The sequence below is a fragment of the Episyrphus balteatus genome, chromosome 3 (genome assembly GCF_945859705.1).
Source record: "Episyrphus balteatus chromosome 3, idEpiBalt1.1, whole genome shotgun sequence".
Taxonomy (NCBI): Eukaryota; Metazoa; Arthropoda; class Insecta; order Diptera; family Syrphidae; genus Episyrphus; species Episyrphus balteatus.
In genome coordinates this window covers 56,316,585-56,339,671 of record NC_079136.1, presented here as the reverse complement: position 1 = coordinate 56,339,671, position 23,087 = coordinate 56,316,585, and the positions used below count along the sequence as shown (strand labels likewise).

Sequence of the window (23,087 nt, the reverse complement as noted above, 5' to 3'; positions counted from 1 at the left end):
AAATGTTATAACAAGTTGAAGTCGTGTCGCGTTTTCGTTTCATCTTGTTTCAAATCACTACGATACTAAAGAAGTTTTCACTTCAAAAATTCATTTTTAAAGGTTTTTAGTGGTTATACCCACACCTACGATGAAGTGATATCTAATTGCGCAGTTAAAAAAAAGTTATTAAATTATACTAATTCCTGTGAAGTTAAAATAAATTCATGTTAATTAGTTATTTTTTTTTTATAGAAAGCATAAAATAAAAAAATATAGAATACCCGAATGCAATCAGAACCTCCTTTTTCCGAGAAAACAGGAAAAATAAAATTGATGTTCGTCGCTTTCTAGGGTTAAAAATGCAAATTGAAAAATATTTAAACATTTTATTTTTAAGGTTTTTATTTTCAAGCTTTCAGTTTTAAAGAGATTATAAAATAACTCAAATAGAATTTAAAAAAAAAAATCAAACAAATAGCGACAGACACTGATGCCTTATTTCACAATATGCTTAGTTGCTCAACTTATCTGTTCTCAGCCAATTATATCATAAACTTGTCAAAATTCATCTCCTGCAGTTACGTAAATGATTCAAGATTCGCAAATAGGCACATTCTCCATTTTCACAAACCAGCAAACAATATAATACTCAGAATTAAGTCTATTTAATGAACATGGAACCGATTACTGTGCAACTGCAAAAGGGAGGAGAGAGTCAAGTCCAATCCCTTTATACATTATGCCATAAATTTGTTAAAGCCAGATTATTTTTTTAAATTTTCTTCTCCAATCTTGTTATTTTGATGCATATTTTTTTTTGAAAAAAAAAAAAAATAAAATAAAATCATAAATTAAATTGCCCTCCAAGACAAGTATGCAGTTTTGATTGATATATTAACATGCATTTTTAGAAAAAAAAATTTCAAAATCGTTAGAGCCGTTTTTTAAAAAAACTATTTTTTATAAATAATTTTTTTGGAAAAAAAGTTTTAAAATAAAATTGGTATGCCATTTTGTAGAAATCACTAATTAACATCTAAAAACAAAATTTCAAAAAAATTCAATGTTCAAATTTTTTTTTTAAATCCAAAAATTATTTTTTTGGAAATTTTATTTTTGGTTTATATTTAGAAGAGTCGCCAAATAACGCTACATAATAAGTTTGATATTAATCGGTCCATCCGTTTAGGCTGTAGCTCCTTATACAGACAGACAGACAGACAGACTGACAGACTTCCGGGACCCACTTTTTTGGCATTGTCTACCATCGTAATGTCATGTAAAAATGTTATCTCAACTTTTTTTTTGTACGAATGCATAACTTGATATATCGCAAGTAAAAATTTTTCATGGCACGCTTTAAGGTAATTAACAATTAAATAAATATATTCCAGTAATTTAAGGTTTTATCTGCGGAAAAATTCCTACTATGCTGAATTTCGGTATATACCTTCGTTACGGAATTGTTATGAGGATGTGAAAAATCGACATTGATATCGTACCGGCCGGCGTTAGAAGTTATAGAGGTCAAAAGGTCACGAAAATCAGTTTTTCGGATATATAGAAAAATTGTTCGTCATAAAATTATCTACAAATATTGTCTTATGCATTTTTCTGTAAAACCAACCGTCTATACCAAAATCGAGCCCAGCAGGAATTTTTACACAGATTGGGATAAAAAAATGCATAAAATTACTGGGCTAATACATCTTAAAAGCCAAAATTTTAAAAGTTGTTGTTATTGACAATAAGAACTCAAAACCAAAGGACTTATTTATTTTGTTGCTCTTAATATAAAAAAAAATTACTATCTCATCCCACAGTGAAATATTTTCTGTGGTGAAAAAAATATTATAACTATCTACGATAACGAATATTGGTTTTCAAATTAAAACCCTTTAAGAAGATAAGTATAATAGTATGAAAATTAAAACTTTTCTCTAATAATGACTTCCTGTACACCAATTACATTAGATGTGGTCTTAATAGTGCAATTATGAAGCGCATAGCACAACGTCAGGAACAATTTAAACCTCAAAACATTCACTCATTAATCCCATTGCCACTAATAGCATAGTTCAGTGCAGTGTGTAGTGGGTGTTTTTGGTCTGTTCATTCAGGAATTAAGTTTTAATGAACACCACGAATACACACTTCACTCCTATAACGAATTTTGAGTTCAACACGAAATAATGTTGTTTTTATTTTCTTCAAATTAAACATGACAACAGTTGTTGTAGACACATGCATGTATTAATGGTATAATATTGACTAGCATCACTTCATGAGCCATGACATATGACAGAGAATGTCGAGGCTTTCAACTAAAAATTTATTTTGCAACTTTCCGTTGCGTAGGTAGGTGTGTTAAGTTGTTGCTTTGCACACACACAGTAAAACAGTAAAAAAAAATGACAAAACACACGCCAACACCCAATATATCGCAGTGTTTGGTGTTAACTTGCATATTTTGCCACTTTGGCATTTATGCAAATTCTATTATCAGAAATACCAGTTTAAAGCCCCATAAGCCTCTCTATAAAACACAAATGAAAACTGACACTCTTCACATAGACCATATCAGCTTTGGTGCCAACAACGCTAGTGGCAACACCCCTTTCGAATTATTACTTTCACCATACATAACTACCCCCTACATCACAGATTACTGTCCCTCGCTTGGTCTATATAAAAGCATTAAGGCCTACAACTCTAATCTAAACTAAATCCTTGTCAGCTTCGACTTTGACCTTAATAAATGCAAAATTTCCTGGCATGCCTGGGATATGGGATATTAAGTGTGTTTCGTGTGTAGTTTTTTTTTTTTTATTCTCTCCTTTTTTTTGTAGGATATTTCAATCAAAAGTGAAGGCGTATAAAAGTGTGCGGATAGAAATAAAACTAGTAAACCATTTTTTTTTTTTTTAATCCTGCAAACATATTGCATTAATAACGAATATCTAGATACAGTAACAGTCTGTTTTATTTTTGAACAGTGAAAATGATGAAATACATATACAATTGGGTTGTTCATGAAGAGATTTAGAATTTTTTTAAGGCAATGTTGCATACAAAAATGCTTTGATTTTTCCCGGAAATAATTGGAGATAACTGGGATCTGTTGGAAAAATTGATAACTTAATTGGAGTAGAAACAATTTTGGCAGTTCTTCAATATTGCAAAAAAGTGCTTGATTGAGCTCTCCAAGTTAATGGCTTAGACTGGCCAATTACAACTCGAAAAATGGTTAAATTATTAGATAACGAATTCTAAAAACGTAGTTAGGGTAATGAATTTTTGATCTGCACGTGGAAGTGAAATTAACGGAATTGTAATAGAACACGTCCAAAGAAAAAATAAAAACGAAACCCCTTAATAAAAACAAGGCTGACATTATTACATTTCTATAAGTTTGATGGGTCCATCGTACACTGAGGGAAAAAACGCAACGTAAAATGTAAAATGTTCAACGTTGATTTAATGTTGACAAAAAAAGAGGTTGTCTGTAAAGCCGGTTTACGGACGATAATTTTTTGATAACGCCGTCAGAAAACAGGTTGTATGCTTTCGTTTAAAATGAGTCAATTGAAGCGTTTACTTATTTCAAACCATCATAATTTACAAGAAAAAGCTAAAAAGAAATACCTTTTTTTATTTTCTCATTATATTAATTTTTTTATTTTAAAAGCTTACAAAAAAAATTATGCAATTTAAAAGCCAAGTATTTCTTTTTGAGAATAAAACCATTTTTAAATTTTTACAATGCGCAAAAATTATAAAAATAATTTATTGAAAACAATCATTTTCATCAAAAAAAGCAAAAAAAAACATGAATTTTTATCTACTCACGTCATTAATTCCATTTTTTTCCCTAACAACAAATAAAAAATTTTATACCATCTGAAAGCTTATTGTCTTAGCTCAAAATTTATTTATCGATTAGGTCTATGAGACATCTACAAAAAAGGGCTAGAATTTTTTTAACTCGATCAAATTTCATTAAAAAAAGCAACAAAAAAAACATTATTTTTATGTTCTCACGCTATGGAATCAATTTTTTTGTTTGACAACCTATAAACAATTTTATACCATGTGAAAGGTTATTATTTCACCTTTCATATGACGTATCAATCTCATTTCAAAGATGCCTACAAGAGAAGTTAGAATTTTTTAAAGTCAACCATGTCGAATTTCCAGACTGAGATTACGGTACTACCCACACTGGTGGCTGTTCGGGGGGTAACAGATCTCCACTGGTGTTTTGAGGTTTTTCGCAAGTTTCTTGATTTAACATTGAGTATCTTGTAGTTAGTCTATCGTTATGTGTGATGTGTGTTGAATTCTAAAATTTTATTTTACCGTTATCTCAAAATTGTGTTTACGAAAATGATTGAAACTTTGCACACATTTAGTCGTGGTCATGGTCTATCATTACTCCACATACTTTATTCCTGTATCTATTAAAAAAAAAGATAAAAATAAAAACGATGAAAATCGGTTAAAAACGGTAAAAAAACGTGTTTTTTAAGAACTTGTTTCTTCCGTTATTCAGTCAAAGCTCACTAAACGATTCCAAGTTTTTGCACATCATGTATGCATGAGGCCACATGTCCTATAAGTTTGAGATTTTTTGAACGCTCCAAAAAAAAGCTAAAAATCAAAAATTACCCAAAAATACCCCTAAAAAACAAGGTGTTTTCAAAAATTCATATTTCGAAACGCAGAGTGTTGAAAAAAAATCCGTATCAGACCCCTAATTTTTTTTCCCTCATCTTTCACCTGGCATCTTTAGAATTGTCAAAAAAAATTTCCTTTACCTAAAATCATCATTTTGTCATAGCCCCATCACGTGTACAACGTTCAAACAAAACTTTATAATATGTAGCTTAGTTTCAAATTTTTTTAGAATTTTTTCTTAAATGCAGTTATTCTTAAATTAATCTCATCTATCTATAGCAAAAAAAAAAACAATTCTCTACAACTTCGCGTTTAGATTTTAGCCCAAATTTCATCTTTCCGTTTTATCCCTGTTTACCCTATTAAATGACGGATTTGGATTAAGCTTTAGGTTATTATCTTTCAAATAAGCTATGGAAGATTTTTGTATCTCTAATAGTTTATTTTTAATTTTGAATTGAAATTTTTTGCCGCACTGCGAAAGTGCGAGAGTGTAACGTTAGAAAATGGCGTCTTTTTTTTGTGGTGGCTGCCATGGTTCATCGATTTATAAGACGTTATCACGTCAAAAATTAACATGAAACTTCTTCAAAATAAAGTTAAAACAACGTAACTAATTTTCAACAGTGAGATAGCACGTTGGTAATTCTTTTTGACAATTCGCATCAGGGTGAAATTTAAAAATATACATAAATGTACCCACACTTCTAGAAAGGACAATGACAACTCAATTATTGATCTATTCTTCATCTGTATAAGAAAATGAGGGTGATAGCTCGATAGATGAAAAACACGTTAAAACTTCTTGTCTCCCGAGTAACTAATTTGTTCCCTAAAACCTTACAGATGCCTAATTTGCTTCTGTAAAGGTTTATAGAAACAAAATTGTTAATTGGACTTGAAATCAAGACAAGAACACAATTTCCCTAACTTGCAGTGGCAAGATCAATTTAAAAGTATAAAAGGTAATTAATTTATTATTTTAAAAAATAAAAATTAATATTCAAAAATTGAATAAGAAATGAAATATTTTGTAGCACACAACATAGTTTTTAATTAGTTTTCAATTGTATATAGGTAGTATATATATATAGATGCGAGTTGTAAGAAAGTCAGTCTAGAATTTTGAAAACAGAATTTTCATAAACTGAATTTTCGTGAAAAAGCTGAATTTTAAAAACCAGAATTTTTAAGTCAGAATTCTGACCCGCTCCCTCTTGAAATATATTCAATATTCGAACATTTCGGGCAGCCAAAACACTCTGTGATAAATACCTACTCATTATAGCTAGTTAGAAGTTGAAAGTGTATCTTTGCGTATATCATTGATGCCCAAACGATAGATAGCCGAAATATTGTTACCTTCTTTTTATAATTTTTGGCATTGGATATTAATCATACTTCCGGGAGTTGAAACGAAATACAAGAATATTGTTTTTTTTTTTTTATTTTATTTACTATTCCATATAATATTACACCCTAATGGTTATTTACCTGCATCAATTTGGATGATTTCATAACACAGTGTTTGAAAATAATGGCGTTTTGAGACCTTCAGAAAGCGTCATAGAGCCATAACGAAGTACACCGTAATGTAGTACACCCTAGCGGATTTATTATTGCGATGGGTCACGTCAGAGGTCTGGGTTCGAATTCTATCCTCCACCATCTATACTGCCTCTTTCGAGTAATTGACAAAGCCTCCGAAAGAATCATTGAAAAAGTGCATATCTGCTTAGTCGTTTTTACCCGGCTTCTCATATTCTAACATATTAAAGTAAGAATTTTTGAAAATTGTTAGAAAACAGACCATACTCATTATTCATTGGGAGTCGAACCACAAGCTTATTTATTTAATAAAAATAATTTAACTTAAGTTACGCAAAAAAAAACAGTCACATGATTTTAAGGATTCATGCAGTGTACCTGCAAACCCCTAAATGTTGGCCATATCCAAAGGTTCTTTTGGATTAAGAAACTTATAGGTTTGAAATTTGAAAACAATTTGCATAGAACTATTCTTAAACCGCACCCCTAACCCTATAGTGAACCCAAGCAGGATAGTTACAGAATGCAGTATGGCCCCATAGACATAAATCTATTAGTTCAAAAAATTAGTCACCGATAGAAATTTGTTATAAGTTTTTCTATAGAAAAAAATGTTACGCATACGCCACAGTGACCCGTATTTATATTATTCTACATTATTCGCTCGATCGATGGATTTAATTTATCAATGTTATTAATTATTTATATTATACAGGGTGACGCAAAACTATTTTCATAATATGAATTGGCAATATTAAATTAAAATATGAAAAAAAAATAAACTCAGTTTTAAAGAAAAGTTTTTTTTTTTTAAAGATGAAAAATTGATGTTATTTATTCTTCCTTATTCGATGCTTCTTTGATCTCCATGGAGATGGTATTTTTAGCATGTAGTCTTCTTTGGATATTCGTTCTTCTGATTCGATAAAACTTTTTTTTAACATCTTAGGATACATAATTTTAGTCCATTGTTCTGCCAATTTTATTACATTTGGGTTCAAAATGCTAAACTGTACTGGACATGTAATTTAATTTTTTTTTAAATCTATGAAATTATTCCTTTATTCTATTACTTTAACAATACTAAATTTATGTTTAGTTTGCAAAAGGTTCTCCTGCTATAAAGTTTAAATGACATTTTCTTCAAAAAAAAAAGAAAAGTTCTCATGAATATAATACTTATTGTCGTTAACCTTTTGACATTTTCGATATTGTTTGGACTTTTCAAATGTCAACGGAAATAGTTATCTCCTCCTACAAATATTAAACTTTTATATCGTAGATAAAGGTAAACCATTTTAAATCATTTTCCAGGCAACAACTAAACTGGTGAAACCTCAAATGAAAGCCAACCATGAAAGGATTTGTTAATGTGAATATTAAATTCCTATTTTAATCAATCCCAAGAATTTACTTGGTTAATCTGAAAAAAAGGTTTCTAAAATAACTCAGTAGTAAGGTATTCATTAGATACTTCTTCATTGCTTTCATTGGTTTTTCTTACAGTCTCGTACAAGAAAACTTTCTATATTTTAAATGGTTGTTGGCCTTCTATTCATCTCGTTATGTATACAATCTGCAAATCATTTCAATCGATTTAATATTTCAACGCTAACACAAAATTCTCATTCATTCTCCACTTATCCTTAATTCATTCATTATCAGAAAAAAAAAAATTCTTTTAAATTTATATTTGATAGCGATAAAATGATGCCATCGTCGGTTGATGGTCGTCGTGTCGATCGTCTCTGTTTGATTATGATACACTCTGGTTTCTATGTCATCAAGAACCTTCTAAAGGCTCATTCTCTATTATATTGTAAAATTACGGTAATGTGTTAGAGTCTGAAGGATTCATTAAACCCCTAGAGTATACCCTCTCTAAACACACCCTCGTTCACATGGTTTTTCTTATTTCTTCTAATAGTCGTGTTGAATGAGTTTTATCCACATGATTGCCCACAACAAAAAGAGATTAGAGATACACGAGCGATGTTTTCTATGTTGATATAGATACAGGATAGCTATAGGTATATTTATTATTATTAATAAAAAGAAAAAAAACAGCTTATTTATAGTCACTTTTACAATATAATATCGACATTTTCTGTTTGGAGATTATGTTGGCCATTTAAAGGACTAAATTAGAAAGCAAAAAAGCTTTGGCATTTACCAGAGGGGTATCGCAGGGGTCGGAGAAAGTTCAAGTTATTTTACCTTTAAAATTAATATGGTGATGGTGACCAACTTTTGCTTTTAATTATTCCTCACTTTTTTCGAAAAAAAAAAAAACATTTTATATGTTTATAAAGACGAGTTAAATTAAAATAAAATATTTGCTTTTCAAAAAAAAACTTTTAAAAAAATCAAGATTACCTACAAAACCTAATAATTGAATTGTTACTAGCACCCTCTTGCGGTTAAGATAGCGAATTGAAATTTCACAACGTTAATGTTATAGATAAGTGGAACAAATTTAGGTGGTGGCCCGACCGAAAATCGAAAAAATATTTTTTGAACCACAATAGTGTTCGGCCACTGTGGCGTATGCGTACTATTTCTTAAAAAAAAGTCGAACAAATTGTTTTCGTTTGATTTTGATTGATTCATTAGCTTTAAATAAAGCTATAAAAATCAATTCAAGATGTTAAGAGGTAATCGGATAAGTTGAAACATTTAACAAAAAACCGAATGAAATTGGAAGGAATATAGCAGTAATCATTTAAGACAAAACCAAGTGCAAGTTTTTGGACTTTTTTAGCCTTTTACTTGCCTAAAAAATTTAAAAGTTTCCCTGTGCATTGTGGAATTAAGCGTTATTGTGCAATTGAGGTCGAGCTTGACGGTGCATTGCAGTCAAATTTGGTCCCGTGTTTGGACATTTCCTTGTAATCAGCATCGTTAAATCATCTCCAAACTGGAGATTTTGCAACAATGGTTTCTCTTACATACCTGCGATATTCATTTACATGAAAACTATAAGTTAAAAGACAATTTAGGAGAGAAATCATTGTGATGAATCTGTCATCTCTCTGAGTTCTAACTTACGCATTTAATAAATAAAAGGAATTTTTGTAAAAACGTTTACAACTTGTTTAATTGATAACACTGTCTTACAAGGGTTTTGTTGTCGAAACAAAAACATACCTACTTTTCTGAAGGTTGTCTGTCGGTGTGCTGAACTCGAATCCGAAGTCAGAAACAACTAATCAGCTTCCGTTTTTGAAATATTACCGTGGAAAAGTGGAAAATAGTTCTTATAAAAACCGTTACTAAATATGCTCAAACAGTTTTCATTATATAAAAGAATAAGGGCCGAAGTACTGCATTTTCTAACGGTAATATTTCAAATACGGGAGCTGATTAATTTTTTCTTATTTCGGATTTGAGTTCACCGAAAACCTTCAGAAAAGTATATTTTTGTTTCGTCAACAAAAAAAAATTAAATTTTGTTAACCAGTGTAATAATGACTTTTCAGTGAATTCGAAAATTTTGATAAGTAAAAAATGTTTTTATAAAATTTTCCCAAACTTTGACCTCGAATATCTTTCAAATGGTAAGATTAATGAAAACCTTTTTTGTTGAGCAATCTGTTTCCTATGTCATACCCATTTGGTTATTATAATTTTTCAATTTGTTTCAAAACGAAGAACAAAAAACGAATTTTAAGAAATTTTCTCAAACTTTGGACCTCAAATATCTTTTAAACGGTTAGATAAGCGAAAAAATGTAATAAGCTCTTTTTTGTATTTCGTTCAAATTCCTACAATATATAATACAAAAAAAAAAGATTTTTAGTATAAAATTGATGTAAAAATCGAAAACTGCGAAGGGGGATTTATAATAATACTTTTTTAAAAATCCAAAGTTGAGTTTTTCGAAAATCTTCTTAATGTTAAAGCTTCTGGAAAGTAATTATACAGTTTTCGTTGAAATCGATTAAGTGGTTCACGAGAAAGTCAGAAATCAAGAAAACGCTTCTATGGCAGATACCGTTAATACCGGTCCAAAAAATATTTTTGTCATATCAAAAATAGGATGTTAGTTTCCATAGTAAATGTGTTTTTTTTTTTTTTTTGTCAAAATCGTTTGAGCAAAAATAAACTTTACCATAAATTAACTAACGTTAATTTTGGTCCTGAAAATAAAATTTCAATTTCACCCCTAGGGAATCTTATAAGACTCATAACTACCTAGTTTCACGAAAATCGCTTCAGTTATTAAGGCTCCCTTAAAAATTAAAATAATGAACTGATATACTACCTTAATTTTACCACAATTCCTTTAAATCATAAACTTTAAAGTAAATATATTTATCACAATAAAAAAAAATTCATAATCTTCTTGTCAACATTTATAGAGCCTCTTACCTTCATTTTGAAAATTTTCCAAAAGCCCACACACCTACACCTGCAATGTATTTTATAATGTTCTTGGAACAAAGGAATCCATAAGTCGTATTTAACATTGACATGCTGATGTATAAAAATATATTCAATATAAATGTCCTTGAATTCAATATAAATTACTTTCTCGCACACGCAAGTATACCTACGTTTTACCTATGTGCCAGTACCAGTGTACTTTGAGTATCTTTCTCTGTGCATTATTAACTTTTTTAAATATTTTTTTTAATATTAAAATGTAATTAAGTCATCCTACATGAGTCGCGAGAAAGCTTACAAAAGTTGCATTTTATAATAAATTTATTTTATATTCTCTTCACAATTTTAATACCAGTAATTATTATTATTATATTTTTTTTGTTTCTTTGTATCTTTTTTTCAGAAATCGAAGCCATCGAAGCTTGTAAATGGCTCCGTGCAGCTGGTTTCCCACAATATGCCCAAATGTATGAAGGTAAGTACAAAAAAACACACACACACACAAAACGCCCCCCAAACACCTACAACAATAATTTCAGCTTACTTATACGTCAGGACTCAGGACATAAGGGGCGTTTGTCCATCTACCTGACATTTTTTAATCAGAACTTTTATGTATTTTTTTGTTTTTTGTTTAACAAAAAAGAAAAGATAATTGAATTCATGTTTTGTATTGCGAAAGTTAATTTTATTTTAAAAAAGCCATAGTCCTTGGGCTTTTGAGTGTCCTTGTTTGGTATACCTTTTCTTAAAAGGCTCAGATGATGCACGACGACCGACGTGTGTGCACAATCATTTATACAATCTATCATCAGGGAATCATTTTTCATATAGAGAAAACTTATTTCAACATATTCACAGGTGTAGTCGTTATATATCCTGATGAGATCCTTTTTCCTTCATTGTGTTGTGCAAAATATGTAGAACTGGCATCGCATTGGTGTCAGATAGAAAATGAAATGTCATTTTTTCTTGTTAACTATGTCCTCAAAAAGAGAGTGAGAAACAGAAAATGCATATATTGAAATAGAAAGTATTTAAAAATGGCGACGATGATGATGAGTGTGGGAATTTACTGTTTTGTTAAATTGACTGAGTCACCTACATACCACCCACAAAATGGCCGATTTACCTGAACACAGAAGAAAAATATGCATATGGATCGATGATAATCATGAATGGTGGGCGATGGTGTGCAGAGAGAGAATATTTCTAAAAATAAGTCCTTGCTGGAAACTGACACACACACACAGCAGCCATATGTATGCTTGCTCCTTTTACTGTCTATTCTCAACTTTTACGAAAGCGCCTTTTTGCTATGAATGAAAGAAGATTTTTTTTTATTTATTTTTTTTTTTTACTTTATCATGATGAGCTTGTGTATATGACCCTCACCCTTGCATTTCATGTTTAACATGAGCATTCGAGTGTTCACATATTACCATTTGGGTTGCAATTTTTGGTTGACCTTAAAAAATATTTTTAAAAAGGCGCGCCGCGTGGTGTTCATTAATTTCAAATTTATGTAGAAAAATAAAATTAAAAAAAAAAAAAGAAATTATATCGTGCGTGTTTAAGAAGAGAATATTTGTGTCAGACCTTCATAGACTTTGGATACACCTTGAATCAAAATTTTCCATGAAGACAGATTAAAGGTAAAAAGAAGAAAAAAAAGGCTGTGTGTAAAAAGGAATTCAAATAGAAACATTTTTAAATCTTTGCAAAATTCTTTCTTTGAGGATTTCTTCAGCTGTTTTTCTGTCGTTTTTTTTTTCTGGCGGTTTTTTATTCAGAAAAGCTGAGGAAAAATTGGCACAGGCCACCTTGTTTTGAATTGTTTAATGATGGATTTGTATTCTTATGAGCTTTATGGGCATGCCTTCTCTTTCCAATTGGTTTGAGACATCGTATTTGGAATTGGGCTTTCAGAGTTTCTGCTTTGTACTATGACATTTGATCCAAGACCGTATTTTTAACGAAAATGCTACCTCAGATTTTAGTGCTTCGATCAAGCCTTGCTACTCCTGCTATTATACTAAGCATCTACTTCTCAGTTGCAGGCTATTTTTTATATTCGGTTTCTTTTTCACGCAAGCCATTCTCCATTTTTTTCTAGAACTCAACCTTTCGCTTTTTTGAAACGGACCAATTAAAAAAAAAAAAAAAAATCGAAATCTAGGGCGAAAATCTGAGCAAGGTTTGACTCTACTAAAGTCTTTTATTATTTTGATCCAAAAGTGTTTCGATTAAAATATTGTCATTTGCTCGAAAAAAAAAAATATTCACCATAAGATTGAATTAAAACATATTTACTTTAACTCGTTATATCTCCGAATGCACTTTTTGTGACTTGGTTCACTTCAGCTCTTAGGCCTCCAACTATAAAGAATCAGTTTTTTTTTTTAATTACTGCTCAAAGCAGCTTCCGTATTTTCAATAGTTACTACGGCGATCTTTCTTAACCCAATAATTCCAAATCGTTTCCCGAGTAAAAAAGGAATTCCGCGGCACCACGTCCGCACCTTTTCATTTTGTATGAAATGAAAAAATCATTTATCATCTGGCGGTAAAATTTTACGTATAAAATGAAAGAATGCAGAAATGGTGCGGCGGTGGAGCAGTGAATTTTTCATACAAAATGAAATGGTGCGGACGTCTTGCGGCAAAATTTTTCACCAAACGGCGGCGCGGCGGTGGTGCGGCTGTGGTGCAGCGGTCAAGATTTTATTTTTTCTTTAAAAATTAAATTTCTATTTTTGCTCGGGTTGCGTAGGTGATGACTCCACATTGCTCTAACTTAGCTACCAAATAATAGCCATAGACCAAGATAAAAATAAATGGTGCTGCAATTCAACGATAGTGAAGAATATATAGGTACTACGTATCCAAAATACGGTATGTACTCACACAGACTTCTTTGACACTCGTTTAATCAACATTATTTCTTTGGCGCCATGACATTTCATAAATTTTGGATTTAGTTCAGTTTCGACTTATTTGAGTCCATAAATTTTGAAGTTTATGGTCTTAAAATGTTGTTATTGTAATGAAATTTAAAAAAAATAATTTTTTGTTTTATTTGTAAGGCTTACAAGTGAAAAAAAGGGGATCGGGTCAAAATTCTGGCTTCATGCTTTTCAAAACTCTGCTTTTCAAAATTCTGCTTTTTAAAATTCTGCTTTTAAAAATTCTGCCAGCATTATACTTGAACAAAAAAATTCTGCCAATTCTGTTTTTTTTTTTTTTATAGCATATGCGCTGACTAAAGAAAAATACACCTCATTAATGTAATTCAACATTGGTACTTTCCTAAATTTTTTTGTTTAAGTGTCGCAAATATTTTTTAAAATGCATAGACTGAATTTCTTTCAAATAAAATCTATAACTTATTGGAAACGATGTTGTTTCATACAAGATATTCCTTTTCTTATTCAAATTTTTGAATATTCATCTTTATTTGACAAATTAAAAAATTTTGAATTATTTTCGGAAATGTTTAGTATTCAAAACCTTTTCTTAATATTTTCAAATTTATTCATTTATAAAACAAAAATTAATATACATTGAAAGAATGCAAATTATGTAGGTAAGTAATCAAATAAACAGATAATTTTTCAAGAAGATGATTTTACAGAATTTTGCAAAAAATTTAAAAAAGGGTTTGGAAAATGTTAAAAAGCGCGCGCTTTTGAACATTTTCCAAACCCTTTTTTAATTTTTTGCAGAATTTTGAAAACAGAATTATGAAAAGCAGAATTTTGAAAAACAGAATTTTGAAAAACAGAATTTTGAAAAGCAGAATTTTGAAAGCAGAATTTTGTAAAGCAGAATTTTGAAAGCAGAATTTTGACAAAAGAATTTTGACCCCAACCCAAAAAAAAGCTGACACGAATTTGTAGTTCAGTTAAGAATTTTACACGTGAGAAAAAAACTTTGTTTACTCACCAGTTAAAAGGGCTCTTGCTCTGCAGAGCAAAACTTAGAGCAAATGAAGTTTTGTACCGTGCTGTGAACCCGAAGTTAAAAGATTTTACTATTGTCTACCATTCTTTGCCATATGAACATGTAAAGAACCCAAATGATGGTCCTTAAAAAATTCCCATAGATTAATATCATGTCAATAAACTTCTCTCAGTATCTTTGGAGTTATTGACGAACAAAAAGTAAATATAATATTTTTAACGATCGTCATTATTCCTCCATGAAATCCCATAACAAATATAACTGCTTCCTGGAAGTCTGCAATAACTTCACCTTCAAAAAAAAATTCCCCAAAGTTCAATGTCACAGCTCCACCTTTTAAAGGTTATTGACTTAAAAACGCCTTCAAAAATGCAGCATTATAAAGTCTTACAAAATATACAGGGGAAAAACCCAAAAAAAAAAAAAAAAAGAATACCAAAAAACAAGATCCTTAACGCACCATCAACAACATCCACTTTCATTTTGTTCGATGCCACATCTCTCGAGAGAATTCATTTCATTTTCAATCCGCATTTGTCTTTCGTTCCCCCATTCTTTCCAAAAACAAAATTTAAAGGAACACACACACCGTAACTGAAGTATAAAATCAATTTGATTGCCAAAATTGTTAATTTCTGGTCCTTAATCTTTGTCCATATAAAAGAGACCATGAACATTTCGTGTGTGAGCCCATAACCAGGCCCAATGCCCATCCAAATTTCACATAAATTGCGCGATTGACTTTGGTGCCCGCCACAATCTTTGGCCTCCCGTGAGTAATTAATTCCTCTTTTAACATAAAATTTCATGCTTCTTATAACCTTTCTCTCAGCCCAGCCAGAGCTCAGTAAGTCTGCGCATGCTGGAGCTGGGTGAGGCCGAAAGTGATCGTTTGAAACTCGCAATTGTGTTTTTTTTTTTTTTTGGCCTCTCTCGCATCGGTCTTGACTCCCGACCACAAACAACATGGCTTTTTGTAACCAACAAAAACATAACATTGGTGTTGATAGCCTCTCGCTTGTGTCTTTTTTTTTTTTCTTGAATCCAAAAATAAAAATATATTTGCTGTTTGGTGGAAGCCAGTAACAAAATTCACAGGCAACTCGCAATATTGTGATTTATTAATTTGCCTGCGTTTGTACGTTTGTCTGTCTTTTCAGACTTTAAGACACAAAAAAAAAAAATCACAGGAATAAAACACTCTTTACATGGAAATATGCGTGTGCAGAGATTTTGAACGTGAGACTTACGACCAGCGAAGAGGGATCGGCATTTTATGTGACATAACTACTTTCAGGGCCCCGGCATCGGCACTATATAGCAACAAACCGATGCGATGTTTCGCCTGAGGGAATTCCAGATTGATTGCATGGATTAAGCAAATGATGTCTATCCTCGACCCGGCCGGGCTTGGTACTTTGCGTGGCGTAGAGTCACAAATTATCACACACAGAAAAACCTCTCCCGCAACATAACGAAGGCGACTGTTAAAGGTTTGCCCAGGGTAAAGCCTCTTTTTTTTTTCAATGACGACCTTGGAACGATGCTCATATAGCTTCTTAATTTGCTAGCTGTGGTTGAAACTTGCATGAGCCAGCCAGCACATTCACCTCAATAAAGACTATCTCTAGCCCGAAATGATGAATCTATACCTTAATTAACCAATGTGGAACCAGTCGACAACCACTCATATGTTTGGGTTAACATTTCCTGAAATAAAGCAATGAGAAGGCGGTGGCCAGCCTTATGAGCCACATCAATCTGCATCAGTTGTTGTTTGTAGCTCTGGAAATGCGCGCACAGTAGGATTGCATGAAATTCTACTTTTGGCCTTCCGTAATGATGAGTTTTGGTTTTTGGTATAGTATAGGTATTGACGGGGTCTATGGGTATGGGCTGATGATGGGATGATGTTGCGATGATGCTCGATGAAGTGAAATGGTCTACTGGCTGCCATTGCATATTGCAGCTTAAACTGGGTGTGCAACAAACATAGACATGATGAATAAGTTAATTAAAATGTTCGCCTCTATATGTGGTCAAAGTCTATAATGTACATTTGTGTGTGTAGTTGTTGGGAGGTAGGCACAGATTATGTGGAAATTAAAACTAGTTAGAATTTTTTTTTTTCCCGACTTGAGGTTTGTTCCCAGAATGCATGCGATGATTAAATGGGTGTAAGGGATGACAGCTTCTATCAATCAAATTAATTTTGAAGAAGAAATTTGCCAATGGAAACGAGGTTTTGTTGTTGGTTTTGAAAAAAAAAGCCAAACAAAATTTTTCATACAAAACCTGACTTTTTTCCCAACAAAATAATGCAAACTTTTCTGTGCATTTTTCAAGAATTCCCGGCTTTTTTGCCATAAATTTTTTGACATTTTTTCCATTTTCAAAAGAGAAAAATAACCCTGAAAAAAAAAATGCCAAACAAAAATCGGGTCTGGCCAGAATACATATATATCATTTTTCTGGCCTTATTTGCTTTTTATTTTCCGACTTTTTTTTTGCACAATTTCCAACATTTCTGCATTTTTTCCAAATTATTTCTGGTGTGTTTTTTTCATTTAAGTTCAAAAAATGCTCAAGTTTTTCCCCAAAAAAAAAAAAAAATTGGCGTATAGTTTCTAGGAGCCCGGGTTTTCTTTTCTAAAGAAAAACCGAGGTTTTATTATTGTCACTGTAAGCGGTCCGTACCAGCTCGGAACTGTAACTGTAGTTTCTCCATTCTGTTTATTTTTCTTACTTGACGAAGTTTTTGAAATTGAATATTTTATAGGCATTTTCTTAAACGCTGTTTCGGTGTATTTTCAAGAAATCGATGGAACTATTTTTTGCCTTTGGTTTGAAATTTTCTTTTAATATAAGTGGAGGAATGGTATTGTTGTCGTTGAATGACAATAGATAAAAGGGGACACGTAAAAGATGTCCTCGAGATGTTTGATATACATTTTTTAGTTAGTAGTTAGGCAGTCACCAATTAACTTGCCTTCGTTTTACATGCGCATCATTCATTTTGGCATTATGAAAAATTTTTTTATGTACAATTGTTTGAAAAAAAAAGTCATGTGTGCAATTCACACGTGGTAGAAGTGAAACCTTAAAAAACAAATTTTCTTACAAAAAAAAAGAAAAAATCTACCTATTTTTTATTCTATCTCCTTTAAATACATATTTTTTATATGACAACCTATATTAATTTTATAGCATCTGAAAGCTTATTGTTTCAGCTCAAAATATTTATATCGTCCATGTCTATACAACATCTACAAAAAGAGCTTATTTTTTTTCAAACCAAATCACTTTTCATCAAAAAAACAAAAAAATTAATCTTTTTTCTCTTTTAACACCATTAAATATATTTTTTTAAATGACAACCTACAGTAAATTTTATATCATATGAAAGGTTATTTAACCTTTTATATGACGTATGAATCATAGTTTTACCATGCCTAGAAAAAAAATAAGAATTTTTTAAACCCAACTATGTCGAAATTTCAAGCTGAGCCCAACTAACAATTTTGCTTCTATAAAGCATTACAGAAGCAAAAGAAGCATGTATAAAGCTTTACAGAAGCAAAATTTTTTAGTCGGAAGATTACGGTACTTCCTACACTGCTCATCGTCAACAGATCTCCACAGGTGTTTTGAGGTTTTTTTTCAAGTTTTTCAATTTAAGATTGTGTAACATGTAGAGCTTGTACAGTTAATTGTAATATATCAAATGAAAGGTTATGTTATCAGCATGCATATTAAAGTTAAATCAAATTTGTATGTGCACTAGATCAAAAGATATAACGTGTGTAGAAAAAGAACATCTTTTTACCGTTATCTCAGAATCTTGAATATGAAATTAATTTCATTCATCTATCTATTAAAACAAAAAAGTTATAACAAGTTGAAGTCGTGTCGCGTTTTCGTTTCATCTTGTTTCAAATCACTACGATACTAAAGAAGTTTTCACTTCAAAAAAGAAATTTATTTCTGAAAGTTCCATTTCATCCATAAAGGTTCAATAAATTGTTATTATAACATGAAATTATCAGCAAAAAAATATACCTACATATTCCTTTAATATTGATGGCAGAACTTTAGAAAAGAAGCAATAATGTGATTTTATGTCTTAAAATATTGAAAAATATAGTTTAAGGGCCGGTTTGTTCACACTCGATTATCTTTTAATCAAGGATTTTTCTATGGAATAATCCTAAATTAAAATTTCTTAAAAATTATGTCTAGGGGGCAGTTCGAAGCTAACAATCTAAGATCTACGCCTACGTCATAATGAGAGCTACAAAGCAAATTTTGAAGGGACATGGACATTAGGGTGTGTCAAAATGCTAAAGTATGGAATTTTCAAATGTAATAGCTTTTAAAAGTTGCATTACTTATCAAAAATAAATCCTGCGTTTACAATTTTGATTTTAATTTATATCTTTGGCTCGCTCAAAATATAGGAAGAAATCGAAGAAATTTGAGATTTTTAGATATATGTTTTTTTTTTTTTATTGCGCCGGCCCACTGTTGTCCAAAATGACTTATCTCGTTGCAAAAATCATAACTTTTGAACGGATTGAGGTAGCGGTACAGTTTTTTTTTTAATTTGAAGGAAATTTCCAGGGCTGTTACACCAATGAATTTCAAGAAAATTGTTTTACAGGGTGTTTAGGAATCATCGGCCGAAAACCGATTTTCTTAAAAAAAAAATATTTAAATTAAAATTGGTATGCCATTTTGTAGAAATCACTAATTCACATCTAAAAAAAGTTCAGATTACACTTTTCCATGATATTACGATTATAGAGAATGCCAAAAAAGTTGGTCCCGGAAGTCCGTCTGTCTTTCTGTCTGTATAAGGATCTACATCCTAAACGGATGGACCGATTGACTTCAAATTTGGTATGTAGCATTTTTTGGAGACCCTCCAGAGGTGTTTTTGGAATTAATTTTTTTGGGCCAAAAATAACGGTACTTGTCATACACCAATTTCAGTAAAGCTGTAATTGCTCAAAAACGGCTCCAACGATTTTGTTTAAAAAATTCAAATGTAAGTTTGAAAACAAGGTCTATCTTCTAATGAAAAAAATTTTTTTGGAAAATCATTATTAACGGTACCTGCCATAGAACGGTTTTTTTTAAATCCGATATTCTCCGAAACGGCTTATTCGATTTCAACGAAACTTTTTTTGAAGAAGCACTTATATAACTCAAATATAAGCCAAAAATAAAATTTCAAAAAAAATAATTTTTGGATTTTTAAAAAAATTTTGAAATTTTTTTTTGAAAAATAAAATTTTCGAAAACGGGACATTGTATTTTTTTGAAATTTTGTTTTTAGATGTGGATTAGTGATTTCTACAAAATGGCATACCAATTTTAATTTAAACATTTTTTTTAAAGAAAATCTGTTCCTTCTGCCTTCATTTTTTTTCAAAGTACAAAATCTCGGCAGTGCGCAAGCATGCGCAGCTAAATATTTTTATTTTGAATCAACAATTGATTGGTACACATACCCTATTCGGCTTAATGAATGGAACCGAATGGATTTTTTACGGTACCTGCCATAAAACCGTTTTTTTTCAAATCCGATATTCTCCAAAACGGCTTATTCGATTTCAACGAAACTTTTTGTGAAGAAGCACTTATATAACTCAAATATAAGCCAAAAATAAAATTTCAAAAAAAATAATTTTTGGATTTTTAAAAAAATTTTGAAATTTTTTTTTGAAAAATAAAATTTTCGAAAACGTGACGTTGTATTTTTTTGAAATTTTGTTTTTAAATGTGGATTAGTGATTTCTACAAAATGGCATACCAATTTTAATTTAAACTTTTTTTTTAAAGAAAATCTGTTTTTGGCCGATGATTCCGAAACACCCTGTGAAATAATTTTATTGAAATTCATTGGTATAACAGCCCTAGAAATGTCCTTCAAATAAAAAAAAAAATTGTACCGCTAACTCAATCCGTTCAAAAGTTATGATTTTTGCAACGAGATAAGTCATTTTGGACAACCGTGCGGCCGTTTGAATACAAAAAAAAAATATATTACATATATCCTTATAAGAAAAAACTTTTAAGCTTATATTTGTTGGAATTGAACACTTAGTAAAGAAGCTGCGAAATAATATGCGAAGAAAAAAAATCATTTTTTCATATAAAATCGTTTTTTTCCAACAACTTCAACCGATTTGAGCGAGCCAAAGACGAACGATATTATAATTTTTTTTTACATATTATTAAACCTTAGACCCTAATAAAATTTTTGATCACTATTACATTGCAAAATTAGTGTACTTTTTTTCGGCCATACAAAAGTGACACACCCTAATGGACATTTCATTAGTCATTAAAAGTCATTTATTGGAGGATTCAATAATAACCGCAATATTAAGAATTTCCAGATCTTTAATTTGATGGCAAAAAAATCAAAAATTTTTTTAAGATTTTTCAAGATGCATTACTTTTTCAAAAAAAAGGTGGCATAGAATGGATTTGTCCTGTGAAGAAATAAAAAAAACGACAAAGTCCATATGCCGGAAAAAAAACAATAAAATATAAAAATGTCTGCCAAGGCATCCGATAGAATAAGTTAAAAATGCAAGGTTATTGATTATGCACCATCACCATATTTCTCAGAAGTATGTGGAGTTTTGAAAACAACTCCAAATTTAAATAATCGTCGCTCTTCATTACACGCATTCAACTAATATTTCAAAAAACTCTTCACAATGTAAAATCCTATCTACATCGTTTTCAAAATCTGTCTCAAATAATAATTGGATAACCTGATCAAAAAAATTATCATCAATAAATAAAAATCATTCTGACATCGCGGATTCCCCAATCCCCAAGTCAATTTATCTTCCATACACACAAAAAGATCGTTTTGATTTTTCTGTTTTGGTTTTCTTTTCGAATGTCTGGTGGAATAAAAAAATAAATGCTTATCTGACCACAAATTCAATGTTTTTTGTGTTGTTTTTGTTTTATTTTTCACGGTCAAGTGGATTAGAGAGTCTGCAGCAGTGGCATGTCCGCGTCCAACTCTATCCGGAGTTGAATATTAGCACGCAAGAGTATAAAGACAATCTCTTTTAACACTACCCACATTCTCAAAGCCTCCTAAGTCGTCCTCCTCACGGCTCACGAGTTGTTCGACCGACCGACCGACACATGAAATACGCACGCATCTTTCGCATTATAACGATGATAACCCCCTCGCTCAAGGCGATTTCGGTTCGAGAAATGCGCGTCATACCCATACCGAATTCTATGGCCCAAATCTGACGTAAATGCATGCTACAAACACACAGAGAAGAATCGCAACGTCTCTAGAAGATATGAGAAATTATTGGTATTTGGTATAGTGCCACTGACAGAGCAGAGCGTTACACTCTCATAGTAACACAGAGATTGCTGCACTATCATCTGCGATGATGATGATGCATATACACAATAAAAATGTTATTCCACTTCTTGCCCAACTTTTTTTTAAGTCCATTTCACTGGAAATGGAAAAATTGCTATTTTTACTTTACATACAATATTATATTGATATCCCATCTAACCGGCCCGCCCTTCTTAATCCAGCGAATCTTGATCCAATAAATTTGTTATTTGAAATACATTTTTTTTCCAATTTTTTTTGCTGTCTTTCGTAGTTTTTGTTGTTGTTGTAGTAGGTCTGTTCATTTCTTTTGATCTGAGTTTGTTGGAGATTTTTTCGATTTTTTTTTTTCTTTACTCTTTTTTTTGGTTTTCAAAGATATTTGCGATCATAAATTATTAGTTTTCGTACCGAAATCACGGATTCGTCTGTGCGATTGATCGCCGCAGGATCAGCACAACAAATTAGCGCTCGCCGCGTTCGCTCTAAAAATATAAAATATTTCTCAAGTCTGTCCTGAATTTTAATTTATTATAGATTCGTCCCTTTTTGAAAAAGTGCCGAAACTTTGTCATAATTATAGAATTCGATGTAAATATTTTTTTTTCGAATTTGGAATAAATATTCGCACGTTTAGGTCATTCATCTCGAGAATAGTGCTGGGTGTAAAATTTCTATCTTTTTTTATGTGCTGTTTGTATTTTTTTTTCTCCTCCTTTGTTGATTTAAAGAAAACACACAAAAGTGTATTCGAATGGTGAAACAAGATTTCCTACATGCAAATTGTCTTAGATACGCGGATACACATCAACGCACTCTCTGCATATTGCAAAGGAGGTTTATAGCTTTTTTGCTAGATTTTCGGATGCGTTTGAGAGTGCGTTGAATAGTTTAAAGGAGTGCGCACAGTGAAAATGTGTTGTTTTAACGGTTGAATTCAAATTATTTGTAATTTATGTTTCTAATTTTAAAATGTTTTCAAAAACAATTAGTACGATAATTGTGGATTAGGTATAGTGATTTAAAATTGCGATAATTTTACGTTGTTTTTATTGATAAAATCAAGTTTTTCTTAGTGGAAACCCACACCATTTAACGTTTACATTTCTATTTAATGGATTTTAAAAAACACCTATGATTG

General features: G+C 31.1%; 1 protein-coding gene across 2 annotated transcripts in view; it reads left to right on the top strand.

The window, feature by feature from the left end:
• The window catches only part of LOC129914402 (rho GTPase-activating protein 7), a 121,093-nt gene that overhangs the window by 86,337 nt on the left and 11,669 nt on the right, over positions 1-23,087 (top strand). For both annotated transcript variants that reach the window (XM_055993630.1, XM_055993631.1), the window contains one exon: positions 10,997-11,068. In XM_055993630.1, coding sequence (XP_055849605.1) covers positions 10,997-11,068 — 72 coding nt within the window. The remainder of the gene's footprint in view (positions 1-10,996; positions 11,069-23,087) is intronic.